The 18,917-nt window shown below is 44.0% G+C and overlaps 1 protein-coding gene across 1 annotated transcript; it reads right to left on the bottom strand.

The window, feature by feature from the left end:
- Positions 1-1,099: 1,099 nt before the first annotated feature.
- On the bottom strand, positions 1,100-16,675 carry LOC135263966 (synapse differentiation-inducing gene protein 1-like). The gene is made up of 4 exons (XM_064352500.1): positions 16,025-16,675; positions 7,846-9,325; positions 5,878-6,024; positions 1,100-4,496 (listed from the first exon to the last, which is right to left on the bottom strand). Exons 2-4 carry the CDS (start codon positions 8,260-8,262, stop codon positions 4,341-4,343), a joined length of 720 nt encoding a protein of 239 aa, XP_064208570.1. The 5' UTR covers positions 8,263-9,325; positions 16,025-16,675; the 3' UTR covers positions 1,100-4,340.
- Between the last annotated feature and the right edge of the window lie 2,242 nt (positions 16,676-18,917).

The following is an 18,917-nucleotide window of genomic DNA, read 5'->3' as shown; positions in this document are numbered from 1 at the left end:
TAACAAATAATATCTTACCTCTTATTATCTCATAATCTTACCTCTCTGATATAGAATTCGGCCACCAGGAATTGTAGAGCCTAAGGACGTCTGCAGTACAGCCTGAGAAGAATTGAGATTCAGTGTTCACTTCTTTTTCTGACCACTAGATGGTAACAGGACACCAAAGAATTACGTCGTTGTTGAACAGTTTTGTTGCAGACGGCTGTCAATGTAAAACTTCTGTACCAATGCTCTCCTTCCCTCCAGTGACGACCTTTTCATATTTCAGGTGTACCCAGAGGAAAAAAGAGCCCGTTTGTTTTTTTGGTCCTCCCTCCATCCATCCCCCTTACTGTCGTCCGTCAGAGGTTTGTGAGGATGGCTCACTGTCGTCTAGTTTTGAAGTGTGCTGTTATCTGTCTGTCAGCTGAATCATAACTAGTCTTTGGTGAATGTACTGAAGTACATTTCTTGCTGCTCCTCACTGAGGTCAGCTGTTGTCGTACCATCTCGATGCTATCTTCACAGTCCTGGGGGACACAGAGCTGCTCGTGATCTGTCCGGTCTGTGAAGTGACCTATTTCAAAGACCTTGAGAAACACAAGGAATACGGCCGCTCTATTAAAGAGAATCAAAGTCAAAATTTTGGAGGTTTGAAAAAAACTGATCATGGGTTACATGAATTTTGAATGCATGGTACCCTTTCGGAGTATTTGTTCAGTTTGACATAAATACCAACCCGTGTCATTCAGATTGCTGTGCATTACTATGTACTAATGCTTTTGAAATGTAAAAACATTAAATGGTAATAAAAATGAACTATTGCTGATTATTTAGCTATTTGCTAGTAATATATTTTACATTTAGCTTCCAGCTGTAACTCAAAGAAACTTGGAATTGACTTTATATGGTAGGTAATGCCAAAACTATGGAATCATTGATTTCTGAGCTCAGCAAAATAAATACATTTGTGAATAATTGTCCTTTATTCATTTATCTGTTATGCTGTAAATATCCAAATCACCCAAGACTATGGAAATACGTAGAACCATGTCCTGTTTTTGAATTTCCTTCTTGAGATATGCCTTCAAGAAGAGGAATGTCTGTACCACAAGAGGATGTTTGAATCAGTTTATTATATCTTTAACGGCATATTTACATGATCATTTTCAGGTGGATGAGAGACAGCACAAGTTGCCAGTCTGGGCCCCTCTCACCAGAAGCAGTCAGCTGTCACACACAATAAAAAATAATCCCCAGCTTGGCTCCTGCCCCTGTCATTTAGTGTCCTTCTGCAGATTTACTACGATTGAAAGAAAAGAAGAATGCTTCTGACATGACGTACATGCAGCACCTGGGACCAGTTTATCCCATGAAGCTCAGATTCAAAGCATAGTGGAACAAGACTCTCTGAGGTCATTGGTGCAGAGGCTGTGCATTTAACGAAAACATTTTTCTGCCGCTTGAGACTTGGAGTTAGAAGATGCAAACTGCAGTGCAGATGCATTATGGGAAAAAGAGTCACATGATTATGCATTATATATTATTATCTTGATCTTTCTGGTGTGCTTAAGATACTCTCCCTTGAATACAATATTAGGACCTCAGTGATCTACACACACTGCCTAAATCTTAAAATTGTATCTTTAATTTAATTTAATCACCACCTTCCAATCAGTATTATTATAAATACATCATTGCCATTAGTTGATTGCATCCCTATTTGCTATTGAAATATTTGTAGATGGATTTGAACATTGATAAGATTAGGAGAATCGTATACATAATGTGTTCTTCAGCATGTGAGGATTGCTTGCACAGTGCTTGGTCAGTGTAACTCACTTAACATCCCCAACTCCATGTCAGTACTTGACAGTGGTAGTGTCCAGGTTTACTCAACACAGACACATCCTCTAAGGTAAGCTGCCTGCATTAAAGAGACTTTCTCTAATTGTAACTAACTGTGTGCTCTGGAAAATAGAACGTCATATGCCAAATAATGCTAAAATCCTGCGCTTGTTATTAACACATGACCAGTGAGTATCAATTTTGCCTGAAATGAATCTCCTTTTACAGGCCATATCTGTATAAAATCAAGGCTATAAATATTTTGATTGGTCCTCTCTACTTTTGCAGACTGCACCACCGACTGTGGGTTGCTTATTGTTATATACTATGTACTGCTATATATGTATAGTATTTACTGCTCAACGTAAACTGTACTTGATGAGTATTTGAGTTTTTTAAGAGGCTTACATAGTCAGAGATACTGCACACATCTAAAGTTCTCCCCGGCAACACAGAAATAATTCCTGGGGGAGCTGTAGTTTCTTTTATAGGTTCTTTTGTATGAAGAACAGAACACAAGGCATTGGTGGAAGCAAGATAAACATACAATGTTGAAAATCTGCAATAAAGTGCAAAAATACCATGCAAATCATCTGCGCTAACAACTTAAGGTCACAGACATCATTTGCGGTGATCAAAATGGAATGTGTTGCAGAGTTATGTAATCTTTGATTACATGCAAGCCTTGCTCTGGGAGTCCAAGAATGTCCGGTCACGTGACTTGATTGCCGCACTCCACCGAGGCCTCGACTCGAGCGGCGGTTCAGAAGCGGGCTTATCTCATCTCCTTGGAAACGTAATTGCCTTCTTGTGTTCTGATGTACTTCTGATCAAAGGGTCAACATGTACAACAGCTCATTAACGCAGCTCAACTTGTTCGGCTGCAATATCAAAGATAGTTGCCTGATTGTGAAGGTATCCCTCTCAGGGGATGACATTGGCAAGGGGGTTTCTCTCAATGCATTACAGTCCTCAAGGGTCCCTGCTTTCTTGTGTGCAGGGGAAGAACATGTACGGTATTAGTCAGAATGGGAATTGAGACACAAAAAACACTTTCTGTACTTAGCTGTGGCTCATGACTTAGCTGTGTTCCCTCTGTGTTCCAGTTCCATTTCTTGCAGCACTCTCTGGGAATCACCATTCTCTCTTAAAAGAATCTTTTGTTCAGCATCTCCACGGAGATTTCAGGGATGATGATTCCATTGTTACCTTTGCCATTGTTAATTCCATTACACAATAATGTAATGGAATTCAGCTAGAATATTTTGCGTGTGGGAGAACACCGCCCACAGAGCTTTATGTGAATCTTCACAATTCTTTAAAGAAATGTTGACAAGGGCTTTGCAAGCCTCCAGTGGATTTAAACAGGTGAATTCTGGACGTGCAAAGGTACAGGAGAGCAACACAGCCAGGAGAATGAGGAAAAGGCATCCGTGTCCATCTTATCTTTACTGCATCTCCAGATTGCTTTCTGTAAAATCTATGTTCACAGTATTAGATTTATATTACTATTGACTTTACATATCAATGTTTTAGTGCAAGTCTCACCAAACGATTCCATGTTACATAGTTAAGGTGCAAATACTGCCTTGAGAAAGATTCGATCTGAAAATGATTTGTAAGTAAATAGAATCACATAGTTCAGGAGTAATTTCACTTGAAATAAAAACGTTCTTAACGGGGCAATTTAAGCAACATCTTACTATGAAAAGGCATAGATATGACTATGTGGAACACAATGGAACACATCTTCACAGAGACATGGTGAACTACTCCTGTTGATAAAATTGTAGACGTGTTCCATTTTACAAAAAAAATGAGGAAAACGTAATGTTTCCTGAGGATCATGAATTGAAAATGTCTGTTTGAAACCATCTAAAAAAAACCAAGTTATAACTATACACTGATGTCACCTATGAGCTTGCACACCGTGCTTCCACGACTCATTGTCACTCATGATGTCATAGAACAAAGGATTCTGGGATTTGTTTCAACAGAGCTTTCTCTCAGAAAACATTTTAACATCACACATAATCACATTTTGTTTGCTTTCTCTGTGTGACATTGCTATTAAAATTATGCTTGCCAAAAATGCCAAATTCTGAGACACTTGGGCTTTCATAATGTCACCATCACAACTGCTTGTCATGGGAAAACAAAGCTATTGTCATTAATCAGCTTTTTGACTCAGGACCTCATTTCAGATCAGGTTGCGTGTTTTTTTTAAATTCATGTCTTGAACATAAATTAAAACATTTTGGTCCGGCTCAGATTAAGCTGAACACATATGGCCCACCCATAGACTTAAACAGTGACATATTTCAGTCCAGTCCAATCCCAATGCATCTCCCTTCCCATTCATTTGCAGGTCATTCCAAACCACAGGGTTCCTGTTAATGTGGAACTCTCAGGGGTACACTGGGGATCGGGGGAAAGGTGGGGTTGAGAGCTGGGGTGTGTCGTAAGGGGTTGCCGTAGGGGAGTGAGCCCAATGGGGGGGAGGGGGGGGCTTAGGGGGGTTTCCCGGACAGGTAGGAGATGAGGGCGGCGACAGCGCAGATGTACGTGACGACGCCGAAGACGATGGACAGCACGGCCAACCAGAGCGCCTGGCGAGAGGCGGAGTTCGCCCCCTGGAGGTCCCCCTCGGCCGACGCCTTGTTAGTCTGGCAAGGGGAGGAGCCGTGGGGGAAAGATGGGGCGGAGTCAGAAAAGAAAAGACAGGAGGGTTAGAGACAGCGATGTTACCATGCGTTTACACTGCATCGAGAAAGACAAAAAAATAGTTGTTTTGTTCCCACTCTCTTATTTTTCCTCGCTATGAGTCCATGGGGATCCTTCAATACAGTTTGCACCATTTACAATTGATGCCTCTCATTCACCAGAGCAGTTAGGGGTTAGGTGTCTTGCTCAGACACTTCGACACGCCCAGGGTGGGGATCGAACCGGCAACCCTCCGACTGTCGGACAACCGCTCTTACCTCCTGAGCTATGTCGCCCCTAGCATCGCCCCTGCATCTTTCCCAGTCCTTTGTTCCCGCCTTTTACAATATGGCTGCCCTCACTTTAATCACTGCCTACCCTTTCCCTCAATCTTAACTCTCTGAGGCAGTAATCGCCCTTTAAATCAACATTCAAGCCAGTCTCTGGTTTTAACAACTTTATTTCAGTCACAGCAGTTAAATAATTGTGAAACATCTCCCTGTTTTAGATTAAAAAATTACTTAGTATTCTGATCTACTTTCAAATTGCAGTGATGAAGCCAAACACTAACCTATGGTAAAGTGCTTATTTAAGCAGTTAATTTGCAGTATGCGGCAAACTAATTTCCATTCTGGGACATTCTTAACATAGCCTGACACAATGGCACACGTACACATCCAATATAAAAGATCGTTCAAATAAAATAACCAATCAAATCCTTACCAGCACGTGACCTGTAAGCATACATTATCACATTATTATAACAGTTCTCTTCTGCACTCCTTTATTACTTCAGGACAATTTTTCTCCTTTCCTGCTCTGCTGTCTTTCCCTTCTGCTTCCTTCTATAAACCATCTGTTACCCCCCAAAATATGCGAGCAGTACCTCAGCAAAACTAATTAGAATTCAGGGTGTGTTTGTGAAATTATTCGCTCTCATATACATAAATGGTGCCAAATGTTTTAGCTCGCTGCATTGTTTCGTAAAGTCAATTTATTTAGTTTTTTTTTTTCAGTTCACAAAGAGTACCTAGAAAAACTTGGCATTTATGATAATCACTTAAATCGCAACGAAAGAATCACGGGATGCATGTTTGTGAACGCTGTTTTAAAATTCTGTTCCCATGACAACCGCTCACTCTTGTCTTTATCCCACCATATTTTTGAAACATTTTTATCCTTTTATTTTATCCCCCCCGCCCCCAACTTCCCCTCCTTTTCTGCATTATACTCCAACAGTTTGTGACAGCAGCAGACAAGCGTGACGCATGCGGAAAGCCGCAGTTAATGAAACCGCAACCTTAAAAAAAACCATTGAGCTTTTGTTAATTCTCAGCTGTTTACCTTCTGGGAAAGGTAGAACGCCGCAATCCCCAGGGGCCAAAAACAGCAGAGCATGGAGAATACGGCGAGGCCCAGGTAGTCCTGCGGGATCATCAGCGGGAAGTTGCGCTCGCTGTCGGTTTCACTGAAGCATTCGCTCGAAGAGTCCTGGTGACACACAGTATGAAGCTGTTCAAAGCTTCAGACACTGACTGAACAGAAAATTCTGCAAAATACCTCTAAATTAAAATAAGACCAGACACATTAACCAACAGCTTGTCACGTAACGGGTAGGGGGGACCCAAACGCAGAGGGAAAAAAAACACAAACTCAAAAAGGCAGGGCACTACCAAAAAGCACAAAACAGAAAACTCAAAATTCAAAACACACACAGAGCAGGTCAAAAACACAGGCAGGCAGATACATGTAAGTCAAACAAACACAAGGAACCAGCACCTGAGTCAAGGGAACAAAGAACTTAAATAGACAGGGGGTAACAAGACACAGGTGAACTCAAAAAACAATCAACCCAGAAAAGGAGGGGATAACAAGACACAGGTGGGAACAATGATAGAATAACGAGACAACAATAATACAATTAACAGGGGGGAGCAGGACACAAAACAGAAGTGCCGCCATCTGGCGGCCCAACAAGGGAAACACAGACAGGAAAACACAGAACCATGACACAGCTGCCATGTACTATGACTTAATTGGGCAATGACCCCATCTACGTCTGCAAAGGGCTGCACTGCATGCTTTCAAGACCCCAATGAAAGTTGACTTTCAATGCAAGTAACAACTGAACAATATCTATGCTCAAAACAATCCAAGGAAATAAGTAGCCGCATTAGGCAGGTAATTGAACAGTATTGTGTGAGGGCAGACAACCGGGGATCATAGGAGGAATGAAAGCATGCTCACTGTTTAAAGTGTAATCCCGCATGCATGGCAAAGAAATAGTTTTTAGCTTTTCCAGAGTTTTAATGCAACGTGAGCCAAAGCTTTCCTGAAGGGCTTCTGAACAAGAAAGAAAGAAAGAGCGTAGCTGTGCGCGGTTTCACATGGTTCAGAGATTATCCCCCAAAGCAATTAAATGAGAGAACAGCACTGAATTCCCCCTCAAGAACACACCAATCTCCAAAACCTTTCATGTTTTTCCAAACTGTCACATCTAGTTTTGAATTTTCTATGAAATAATACCGATTTTGGAAAATAACACTGTGCTCTATCCATTACTGCTCCTCCTTCCCACATCCTCCATTTCCTTTTGGTCTGCTTTCGTGTTCCTTTTCAGTCTTTTTGCATCAAATTCAAAAATCATGCAAATTCCCCCTCCGCTAACCGTGTGAATCGTTTCTGGTTTCTTTGCCAGTGTAACAGTGTTGCTTGCTCTCTGCTGTTTTAATCAAAGAAAGCGTTCAGCTGTAAGATGTTTTTTATCACTGTTTTTGCACTCCAAGCACTTTCTTTATTGAATTCAATTCGTCGCCATGTAGTTATCTCACTACACAAGAATACCAGGTTCATGAATTTTTCAAACTCTGTAACATGAGATTTCCCTCTTTTTTTCATGTGTCAGCAACACCGCCTGGGAAAAGGGCTAAGCTCTGAGACAACTTAATACACTATAACACGCTTTAAATTGCAGAGGCTTTTCTGAGTAGTGACTATTAACCCTGTGAGGTGTGAGATCACAAATATGTCATTAGTATGTTTTTCACTGAAAGTTATACTGCTGATGTAACAATCACTACTGTTAATTGAAAGCAGTGGAGTTCTAAAACACTAACTTAGAATTTTGGAAAAACATTCGGAAAAAACCAGCTCCTCAAAGAGTTAATTAATCTCTTAATATTTTAAGGACACTCGGCTTCTATGAAGAGTGTCTGATTAGATATTTAGGTGAGTTAACAGAATGCATGTGGATGTAAATGCAATGAGTGTGCTTCTGGATACAGGCAACAAGTAAGAAAATGGCTGCCAAACCTCATAATCGGGCAGGAGGTCGTCCTCATCTGTGCTGTAGCAGATGCTGTGACTATCCCGTTCCTCGTCCAGCAGCTTCTTCTCCAGCGGGGAACCAGGGCCCATGTCCACAAATGTGGTCTCCAGATAGTCCTTCCTCTGTAGGCCCAGAGACTCTGATTGGCCCCATGCCGGAGCTGTTGGGTAAAGGGACTCCAGGGAGCGTGGTAGAGAGCAAGGGTCCAGGAGCTGCTGTTGGGCGATCTCTGCTGGGGTGCAGTAACTCCTCCAGGCCACTGGGGGCAGTGTGCTCTCCTCCCCGCACCGCACTAAGATGCCTTTTAAAAGCCCATTGCCACCAGTGCTGGCAACAGGTCCTCCACTGTGCTTGGGGCTGCCACCCAGCAAGGGGTGCTCCAGTTCATCTAGACTCTCCATCCCGCTCTTCCAAAAGTGGCGGACACCGCATCCAACAGGTGGAGCTTTTATCTGTTTGCTACGCTGCTCAGCGCGCGTGGCCCGGGTTTGCTTCAGAGCTGTGATCTGATCCAGTGAGGAAAGATAACTGAACAGAAGATCATATTTCCCCCTCTGAAATATTTACTGCAGTTCGTTCTGTCACCTTTCTGTTTAATCATTATGATTCATCCAAAAGCCCGGAGACGCACAAGCGCACATCTGACTCCGTGGAACGATACTGCAGCAGTCTAGATCCTCTCCTCTGCTCGTCTCAAATCGAGCTACGGAGCTCTCGCACACTTACGTGCTTAAGCCTCGCTTGCCACTCTTGCAAAAGCAACTATATTCCTTTTTTTCAGTCACATGTGGTTTAACTCCTCCAAGGCTTACTGACTAAAGAATTTGGTTTCCGCCTTATTATGCCTCATCAAAACGAAATGGATTATGCAAAATGTCAACCCGCACTTAAATCACGCTGTCTATTAAAGGGCTAAAAAGGAAACCCCAGGTTGAAAGATGCTGTTATTGTCAAATAAGTCTGCAAATGTTAAAAAAAAACAGCTTTTTTTTAAGGTAATGAGAAACCTGTGATGAAATCATCAAGCTGCAAGCTAAAGTTAAATGTCAGCAAATCAAACCAGCCTGCTGTAGGAGAAATGGAGGGAAAAAATTTCCAGCGTGATTCCTTTTTGATTGATGCATCATCAATCTCAAAATGCCTCTTTCGCAGGTAGTTATTTTTAACGCTCAGATGGGACCTTGCCCGTGTCCTTCCCCTTGTCCTGTTCCAGCCATGTTCCTGTAGTTCTTTGACACACAACGGACAGTGTTCTGGCCTCTCTTTCGCCCAGCAGATCGACACCAGACAAGATGGAGTGGCAGTGATGAAGTCACAGGTCCGCCATATTGATTTAAAGTGGTGCCATTTGTTTCCAGTGGCAGAGGCCCTCCTCTTGGACAGTGCTGGGGATTCTGGGCAATGGAGGAGGTCGATAGGTGAGCTGTTTTAGTAGGTGTCCTTGTCCTCTGTTGGTGAAGCACCCTGTGATCAAAACGAGAAGAACATCAGGATCCTGCCTGGTTGCCCGAGTGCTATGCAGCTGCCCATAATCCACCGTCTAATGGTGAGAATGGATAATGGCAGACCTAGCAGAAAACAGGTCAGGTGTTTGAAGTTTGGATTCTTTTGAAGGTGACCTGCTGTTGGTTACGGGAGGAACAGAGACTGCCCCAGGACCTGAGAGGCAACAGGTGCCTTTCAGGTTGAAGCAGAGACCTCATCTGTTCCCCTCACACCTACACCCCCCCACTCTCTTCCCCCCTCCCCTTGGGAAACACTCCGGACAATGAAGTCACTTGACCTCTTTAAGAAAGCGCAGAGTCTGTTTGGGCCTGAAGCTCTGAAGGTTTCTCCTTGGCTGAGAGTTCTCTGGGCTGCCAAGCGGTGTAGCGGGAGCAATCGACCGCTAAACGAGGCTGAGGTCAGGCAGGGGGCACTTCTCTTTTTCACACGACTGGCATAGGCGTCCAGAAAAGTGCCCGACGCTCCCTCCGGCCCTAAAGGCTGCCAGCCAGAGACAGAAATGAGTTGGCTACTGTAATGTTTTGCCCATTTTAGCTATGTGTGAATCCTCTGCTAATGACCATTTACTGCACAAACTGGCAATGATTTTGTCAAGGACCTACCTGGCACATGTACATGTGAACTTGCTTTTGCAAACATGGGCGCTCTTTAGACCAGTCTTCTGTCTCTCAGATAAACACAGGGAGGCAGTCGATCAAAATATGTTTGCTGTAGTGCGTTTTCGCAGCGTCTTTGTTTACCCAATGCTGAATTGGCTGGGTTTTACTGACAGAAAACCCCCCAGCCTATTGCAAGAAGAAAGATATTCCTCTGAAAATGTGGCCCAGAGAAACTTCTGGAAAACACTGGAATATGCAAATGGAAGGAGGGAAAAAATAAACAGTGGCTTTTTCTTTCTCTCCCCAGAACACTATAAAAGTTTACTTGGCCACTGAGATAGATAGAGCCTGGGAACATTAAGCGGGGGCCTTTGTCCTTCGCTCTCAGTGCCTGAGGGACCCAACCCAAATGGCCTGTCAGACAGAATGCACTGCCTCGTCTCCACAAAAGGACTGAGTGACACTCTCTACTCCTCCAGCACCTGACAGACAGACAGACAGACAGCGCCAGACAGGGGGAAAATAAATGTTGTTCATCAGAAACCTCGCTGTGCCCCCCCCCCCCCTCGCTCAGGCGAGGGGGTGCGTTTATCGGCGGAAGGCAGCTCACCGAAGCCATTGCGTCTCGCTGATTGCTCGGCTCGCTCTCGGCGTGAAGATAATCTGCATCGGCCCCAGCGCTCCGGTTTCAGAAACGCGCGGATGGTAATGAATCAAAGCCGAAGGGAGCCTCCGGCTCACTTTTAGTGAAACGGCTGCCCGTTTAACGCCCGAGCCTTCTCCCACGCATTCACGGGCCCGGATAAAGGCATTTGTCGCATAGGTTTGAACGAGATCGCCTATTTTGCTATGAGAGATTTTTTCTTATACAGAGGCTACCCTTAAACGCATGGTAGCATCCAGCGCAAACAGCAGTCCAACCCTCTTTGTGCCATGTTGCAATAACCTTTAATGATGAAGAGGGTTCGGTGACGGACCGAAAAGCAATGCTGATCATTGATTTTCACTTAAAGGTACATTAACTTGTGCTCTGTAGTTTGCTGTGTTCAGCAGTTTAAAAAGGTGCCATATAGTGGTAAAGGCTTGTCAAATAATTAAGCAAGCATGATGTAGGGAATTCATGATCACTAGTAGCACCATAAAATCTAAAATTGTTATAGAAAAAAAGCAAATTGTGCAGATAATGTGCAGATAAATCAATAAATCATTTTACAATTACCTAATTTTTTTATTATATACATTTGAATTATCAGAAACGCAGTAGAATAATTAAATTAGAATTTACATTTCTAAAAGACACTGGTCTTCCTATATGGACTACGTCTTCCTATATGGAATGCCTCGCGCCACATAACGTGCTCACGATAAAACTCGACTTAAGCACCGCTACTTCTATTGCCTTCATGAATTACGCCACTGAAGCATGATGCACTGCAGCTTGACTTTTTTTTTTAAACCGCTGTTTAAATTATCCAGACGAGGCTGCCCAGAAAGAGCTTGACAAAAGTCGGGGATCTTGATTGATAGCATCTTTCGCACTCACATCCGCGGTGCACTTAAATCACGGCCCGCTCCAAGAAACTGCGCATTGTGCCGCGCACGAATGAATGGCCACGGTGACCGATTAATATTATCTAAGATAATACTTTGACGACATTAATCAGCATCAACGAAGCGCTAATCTCAGAAGAAAAATGAAGTTTTTTTACTTGCTGTGTTCACTGGGTCGACATGATTTATAATGCGTTCGTTCAAGAATTAAGAAATCAATAATTAAGCAAGCTCATTGCTTATAGTAACTATTTAATTTCACTTCATCATTCATTAGCCTGGCCTTATTTGAAATCCATTTGTAATGCCTTATTATGGTAATCCCAAAAGCTTAATGTTAGGGAAATAATTAACATGGAGAAGATTAATTATGACTATCGCCATACATTTATTTGGTGTGTTTATGATCCATTAATCCTTATTGCAATTACCATAAGGGAATAATGGAGCCATTTAATTAAATCTGAGATACAGACTGTATGTTTAAGGATGATTTATGGCATTACATCACCACACACATCCTACAGGGCTGAACATTGGCACATGCCTGAAGGAGCCCTAGCGTATATACTGAATTGCTTCGATATGCTCCGCTATCCCATCATCCTCCTTGGCTGTAATAGAAAAACCTGAGACTCCCACACTGGCCGAGTTGAGTGATGATTCACGTACAGGAACTCTTTGGCCCTCTGACATGAATAATACTAGAGCTCCTGCATCATACATATTTACTGTTGTAGCTCTGCTGATATATATACTCCCACCCTCCCCCCTTCCCATTTCCTACGCCCCCAACACCTCCCAGTATTACACTCCAGGAGAGATGCACTCAACTTTATTACAGCCCCCCCCCCCTCCCGTCCACAATTCAAACCCACCCACGCACACACCTCTCCTCTTCTTCTCTCCTCCATCCTCGTCTCCTCTCCATCCACTATAAAAACGACTCTGCCATTATAAGCCTGGCTCCCATTCTGATTCTGGCAATTCTAATAAAACATCCAGTCAGCCGGGGGGGGGGGGGGGGGAGGAATGCAAGGACAGCGCAGCAAATCACAGACGACACCAACCATATAGAGAGACCCCCCCTCCCCTTCATCCTCCCATCCCAATCCCATCTCTCTCTCCCCTGTCACTTTCCCTGCCCCCTCTTCTGCTGACTTTTATTTGACTCCCCCTCCCCCCCCCCACCTCTCTGGTTCTTTCATGCTATTGCTGTTTCCTCCTCTACTTGACCCTGTGATTGCATCCATTATCTAATTCCCAAATATTCCGTTTTTTTTTTCTTTTTAAACATGACATCACAGGTAATGCCCCTCCCCTTCACCGTCCCCGTCCCTCTCTTACACACTCATACGCGCGTTCTTCAATGTGATGAAACTAGTGTGGCGGTATTGTCACATAAAACGCAGTTAACACACCGTGGCAACTGTAGCGCAAGGCTCAGCATTACCCGCTGCGCATCGAATGAAGCGGCAAAGTGTACCTGTACAATCAAACCCTGTCCTGCAATAAAACTGAGGTCATTTCCCCCATTTCTGGCACTACTGAAACCCTCCGGTGTAGATGAAATGGTGTAGCTTCTGCAGAAGTGGAGTAATTTCAGATGCGATGTACCCTTAGTTTAAATAAAGGCTTTAATAAAGGGATGATGTTTAACACTGATGTAGCCCTGCAGACAGGACTGTGCTAACCTGTAGTCAGTGAGCGTTGATATTGATTTATACTCCTCAAGCTGATTTATGGAGCGCCTGGTTCTTTCTTAAATGTCACACTGTAGTTGAATCTTCTGTTTTTGTTGTGACACTTTTTTTAAACAGTCAGAAATTGATCTGTTTATTCTGACATAAATTCATGCAAGTTGGTGGTTTTCCTACAGCAGTTCTCTGCCATGCTGATATAACTGAACCAAAATAATTCATGAAGCAGACACAGAGTGACACTATTTTAAACGCTGTCAGGACATACTGGAAATAAAACGATGCAAAATTCTCACTTTTGGGGTGATTTTCTTTCTTCTGACAAAGCATAAACATCGCACAAGTCAGCTGCAGTGTTTCAAGTCATTGTTCTGGCTGAAGGAAGAAAGACTCAGGTGTAAAGAAATGCTTCATTATTTTGCCTGTGACAAACACTTCCTCTTTTGTTGGTTTCGCATGTGGCTCAGTGAAGTGCTTATATACTGATGCATCTAACATTACACGTCTGTTCACAGTACATATTTAGACCTACTAAATCTTATTTCCAATCAAATAAATTTTCATTATTATGTGAAATATCATACTTATACTTATTATATGCTGACAATAATTAGGTTTATGATGATGATGACAATTATTATTATTATTATTATTATTATTATTATTATAGGTCACAGCATTTGTTGAACCTGATATTAGATTAGTTAGGGTTACAAACTCCTGTCCAACCTTAACAATTGCTGTCTGGGAAGTTAGTTGGAAAAGCTTCTCCTGGAGGAAATAATTTCAGATTCACGTGACTCTGGCCGTGTGATATGTTGCATATCGCCAGATCTTATGTGGTATTGAATTATGAATTTGTATGTAATTATGACTTTTGAAAGTGAGCCACGTTAAAATTGTGCATGCATCTTGCATTTCGCTTCCACGCACCTTGAAGGCAGCACCTCTTATGATCATAATTTTATAATCTCTAGCTCCAGTGGCGCTTGTTATCATGTGAAAAACACTTTTTTGTTTGCTGACCTTGTGAAAGGCTCTTTGCCGTCACCTTGCTGACAGTAGCTGGCAATGGACTAAAATTTTAATTGTAAATTGTGAGATTGTTACAAAGGCAAAAGAAACGCTGGTGTGTATTAATACTTTACAATACTATATTAATACTTTCTAACACTTAAATCTTTGCCATGCAGGTCTGGCCTGTTGTCCTAAATATCCACTGAACAGATATTATTTAACAGGTCATTTCCCTCTTTCTGGGGGCTCAGTCCCATTAAAGTCATGCTGTGCTGTCATGTACACAGAAAAGGAGTTTGGCAAAGGACATGTGGGTCTGCTGGCTTTCAGCCCGTTTTCATTGAGAGGTTGATGTGTGTGCGTGCGTGCATGCATGTGTGTGTGTGTGCATGCGTGTGTGTGTGTGTGTGTGTGTGCCTGTGTGTGCGTGCATGCATGCATGCGTGTGTGTGTGTGTACGTGTGCATGCATGTGTGTGTGTGTGTGTGTGTGTGCCTGTGTGTATGCGCGCATTTGAGACTGGGGTATGTGTGTGTGTGCGCATTTGAGACTGGGGTATGTGTGTGTGTGCGCATTTGAGACTGGGGTATGTGTGTGCATATGCAGGTATGAGTTTGAAGGTCTTAAACACACAATAATAGCTATTCACTATAATGTGTAGGTACGCATATGTGTAAGTGTCATTGTGGCCGTGATTTTACCTATTTTCCCACACACACACACACACACACACACAAACCAAAAACAAAAAATCTAGCGGGGTGGAAATCCAGGGTTGAGAGACGTTTTTACATAAACGGATGGAATTAACCCCAATTTAGCCGGGGGTTTTACTCGGACGTAGCACGGCTATTTCCTAGTCTGCTAGAAAAAACATTCACTTTTCAACCAAATGTAGCTGGGTCAATCTGAATGCTTGGACAGCATTCCACTGACTTTTCACCACAGAATGTTCACTGACAGAGAATGATAATGCCCACATAGACAGTTGACAGTTAATTAAAATTTTATAATGACATATGTGAGCACACACATCAGGAATAATTTACAGTTTGTCACTCATGTGAAAGATAAGCAGCTGTTGGATAGTGAATGCTGTGGCATGAGGTCTCATGCATGTTTCTAAACCATTCGCCCAGTTTTCACCCATCTTCTTGACTGTGAATGCCCCCATAAAGAGAAAAGACCATTGCCTGTTTTCGGCAGATGTGTTTCCCTTTAAAGTTAAGTAATCCCCTTAATCATAATATATGAGTCTTTCTATGCGTCAGTCAAAGAGAGTCCAGTGGCACTTCTAGACAACGGTTTCAACTCATAGCCTGGATACCCAGCATGCAAATCTGTCCTGTGGATTGTGTGTTTGGGGCAGGTGGTCAGTGGCAGCAGAATTGCATCGCAGGAACATTTCTATTTCACTGTATGTCAGTGAAATTCTGCCCTGTCAAATTTAGAAAGTGCAGTCAGAAATATCAAGAAACGGCAGACATCAGGGATCGCAGTCATCACTCTGATTGTGTCTATGGCTGGCAAACAGGAGACTGGATAAGACACATGCAAGACTTTGTTTATGACTTTACCCTGGCATGTAAAGACAATTAAACACCCTTGTCACAGGGCATGACATGTAATCAGCCTCACCTTGAACTTGTGTATGACAAAGGCATTCAGTTGAAGACTCAAAGCTTCTTCCTCATCCATATTCAGAAAGCATACAGAAGTTAGAGATGCAAAATGATACGGTTGCCACGGTTATCACTGTGCCCTTTTTGTAAATTGGCAGAAGTCCTTACCTAGTCAGAAGACTCCCTTTCGCTCGATGTCCCTTTTAACTCCAAGCCCTCTGGTCGTCCAGCGTGGGGCAGGTGCAGCTTGATCGCAGGCTGTTTTCCCGGAGTGGGGAGTGAAAACAGTGTCCCAGTTTGACCCTCGCCCCCCTCCCCAAAGACTCCAGAATTAGGGTCCGTGCAAGGCGAGGTCAGTCAGTCAGGCAGCGTGAGCTCTCCCCGTCTTCAGCTAGGTGTGCACATGTGCACCTCTTTGAAAGAGGATGAGACTGTATAATGTATAAGTGTGTTTTTTGTCGGTGACCCCTGGAATGGTCACTATATGTGTGTGTATGTGTGTGTGGTGTATCCAAGCTGTTATCAGTCACAAAGCAATGTGCCTGTGACCCTTTGCTTGCGTGTTCCAGTGAGAGTTTCTTTACTTCTCCCTTCTTCTCTTCATTTTTTCCTGTTACCTTTGTCTGCTTCTCTCTTTTTTCCCTGATAAGAAAGCCTGTTTTGCAGACCAGTTAGGGCTCTTAAAATGCACTGTTACTCCCTCCTGCTGTTTTACCTGTCTTCTACGAGGCTGGGCTTTCTAATGACTTCAGAACTACGGAGCAGCAGTCCGATCAATCTCTGCCCCTCTCCCTCTTTCTCCCTCCCTCAATCTCCTTTTCCCCTTCTCACGTTTAGAGCTCTACTCATGTGCTTTCCCATCGGGGGCGGCTCGCTGGGTCCTAGAGCCTGTTGGTTGCATGCAGGAGTTACAGATGCTCTATACAGAGAGGCAGCATACAGGCTTCCGGGTGATTCCTCTTTGCCAGGGGTGCCAAACTGAATTCCCAGGGGGCCGCAGTGTCTGCTGGTTTTTGTAGTTTCCTTTCAGTCAGCTGCCAACTAAGGCCTTGAGAACAAGGAGTGCGGATTCCTTAGCCAATCAATGGCTTAAATGAACCACTGGTACTGAGAACACCCCGAAAACCAGTAGACACTGCAGCCCACCAGAACTGGAGTTTGACACCTGTGATCTTTGCGATTGACCAATCCCCAGGCCTGAGCAACCAGCCTGGTGGGTGACATCATCGTGCCTGCATCACCTGACGGTCTCCCACGGATACGAGCAATCCTTCTCTCTGTGTTCCAGATAGCTGGGCACTCTACTGCGAGCCCACAATCCATCCCCTCGGGCTGTCCCTCAGGTACACTTGACCCAAATGGCGAAAAAGGCGAAAGCAGTAAAGAAATGCACAGACCCCCCCACCCCCCACCCCACACCACTACCTTTCAGGGTCTTTTTGCTTTTGGGTCCACAGTTATGCACACCCTATGACAGAACAAGATGCTGACGGACAACCAGATGTTTGTGATGCAGACAGACATTTATCAATGGAGAACTAATAGAGCATAACACAAATCAAAAATCTATATGACTTAGTGCATAAAACAACATACATTATTCATTATAACACATCAATGCAAAGGCATTTAGGAAAAAATGATCTTTATTATATTTCATTAATATTTTATAAGGCAAATGCCTGCAGGTTATTCATCAGTTTAGCCCCACTGCTGGGTGGCTGTCTTTTACACTCATATGATTAATGCTTCACAGTCCCCACCTCGGCCAAACTGTTCTCCTCAAAACTGCCCCCCCTCCCCCCACCAACCCCCACTCTGTCATGCTCTGTGCAATGTTGTGTGTTTATCCACCCTCTCTCTCCCTGTCTCGCTCTTTCATGTACAATCTGTCCACCTCTCCCTAGCACAGCTCGGGAATCAATATTCTCTCCACACATCCGCGAAACTCGCTTTCGTCCCCCGGGGAGAGGGATGGAGTCGCAGGAACAGAGAGCTAAGGGAGAGAGGTACAGAAGGATGGAAGGAGGGAGAGAGTTAATACAGATTCACAGGAATGATGCACTAAAACCATTGTATAGAAACAGGGTTGGGGTGGGTGGGGGGGTGGGCGGGGATTATTTTTTTGCAGACGCTGCATAGCCATTTAAAGCCATTACTGAAAAAGACAGTGAAGAAGCACAGTGTGTACAGAGTGTTTCCCAATGAGAATAGACAGCAGTGTAGTATAATGTGTAAAAAAAAAAAACTCAATCAAAAAGTTGGTCTTGTAACCTAAAGGTCACAGGTGTGATTCCCTGGTAGGACACTACTGTTGTACCCTTGAGCAAGGTACTTAACCTGCATTGCTTCAGTATATATCCAGTTGTATAAATGGATGCAATGCATGTAAAAGTTGTGTAAGTCGCTCTGGATAAGAGCGTCTGCTAAATGCCTGTAATGTACTGAATGAGAATTGGGCTTGGACCCAGCCCAGCCAATCAGTGACAGGGCCTGGATCGTCTCCACAGCGCCTGAAATAGAGCATTTAAACACCGTTCCCACCGCAACCCCAGAAGCACAGTGGGAAATGGGGGGGGGGGGGGGACCTCCCGCAGGGACCTCCTGTGGAGACTGTGTCAGCTCCTGCACCTCACCTGCACCTCACCTGCAGCTCACCCGCTCCTTCGGTCCACCGCCTTCACCCGCTCAGCAGCAAAAGTGCCTGAATACAGCCGCCTCCTTCTTAACCGCGGACGACGCCGCCACCGAAACCCACAACCCGCCTGGGCTGCCGGGTCCAGTCACTTCATCACGATGCGTACAGTCTGCGGTGAAACGACGGCTGCGTGGGGAGAGAGAGATAGAGAGATAGAGAGAGAGAGAGAGAGGGAGAGAGAGAGAGAGAGAGAGAGAGAGAGAGACAGAGGGGAAGAGACAGAGAGAGAGAGAGAGAGAGAGAGAGAGGAGAGAGAGAGAGAGAGAGAGCGAGAGAGAGACAGCACCGTGGCTGCTACAGACCAGATGAAACCAGCTGGCCTCCTTACTCTCAGAATGAAAACCCGGAGAATTGTTTCAGAGC

This window comes from Anguilla rostrata, chromosome 9 (genome assembly GCF_018555375.3).
Source record: "Anguilla rostrata isolate EN2019 chromosome 9, ASM1855537v3, whole genome shotgun sequence".
NCBI classification, from domain to species: Eukaryota; Metazoa; Chordata; class Actinopteri; order Anguilliformes; family Anguillidae; genus Anguilla; species Anguilla rostrata.
The sequence above is the reverse complement of the archived record's forward strand: the minus strand, read 5'-3'. Positions and strand labels throughout refer to the sequence as shown.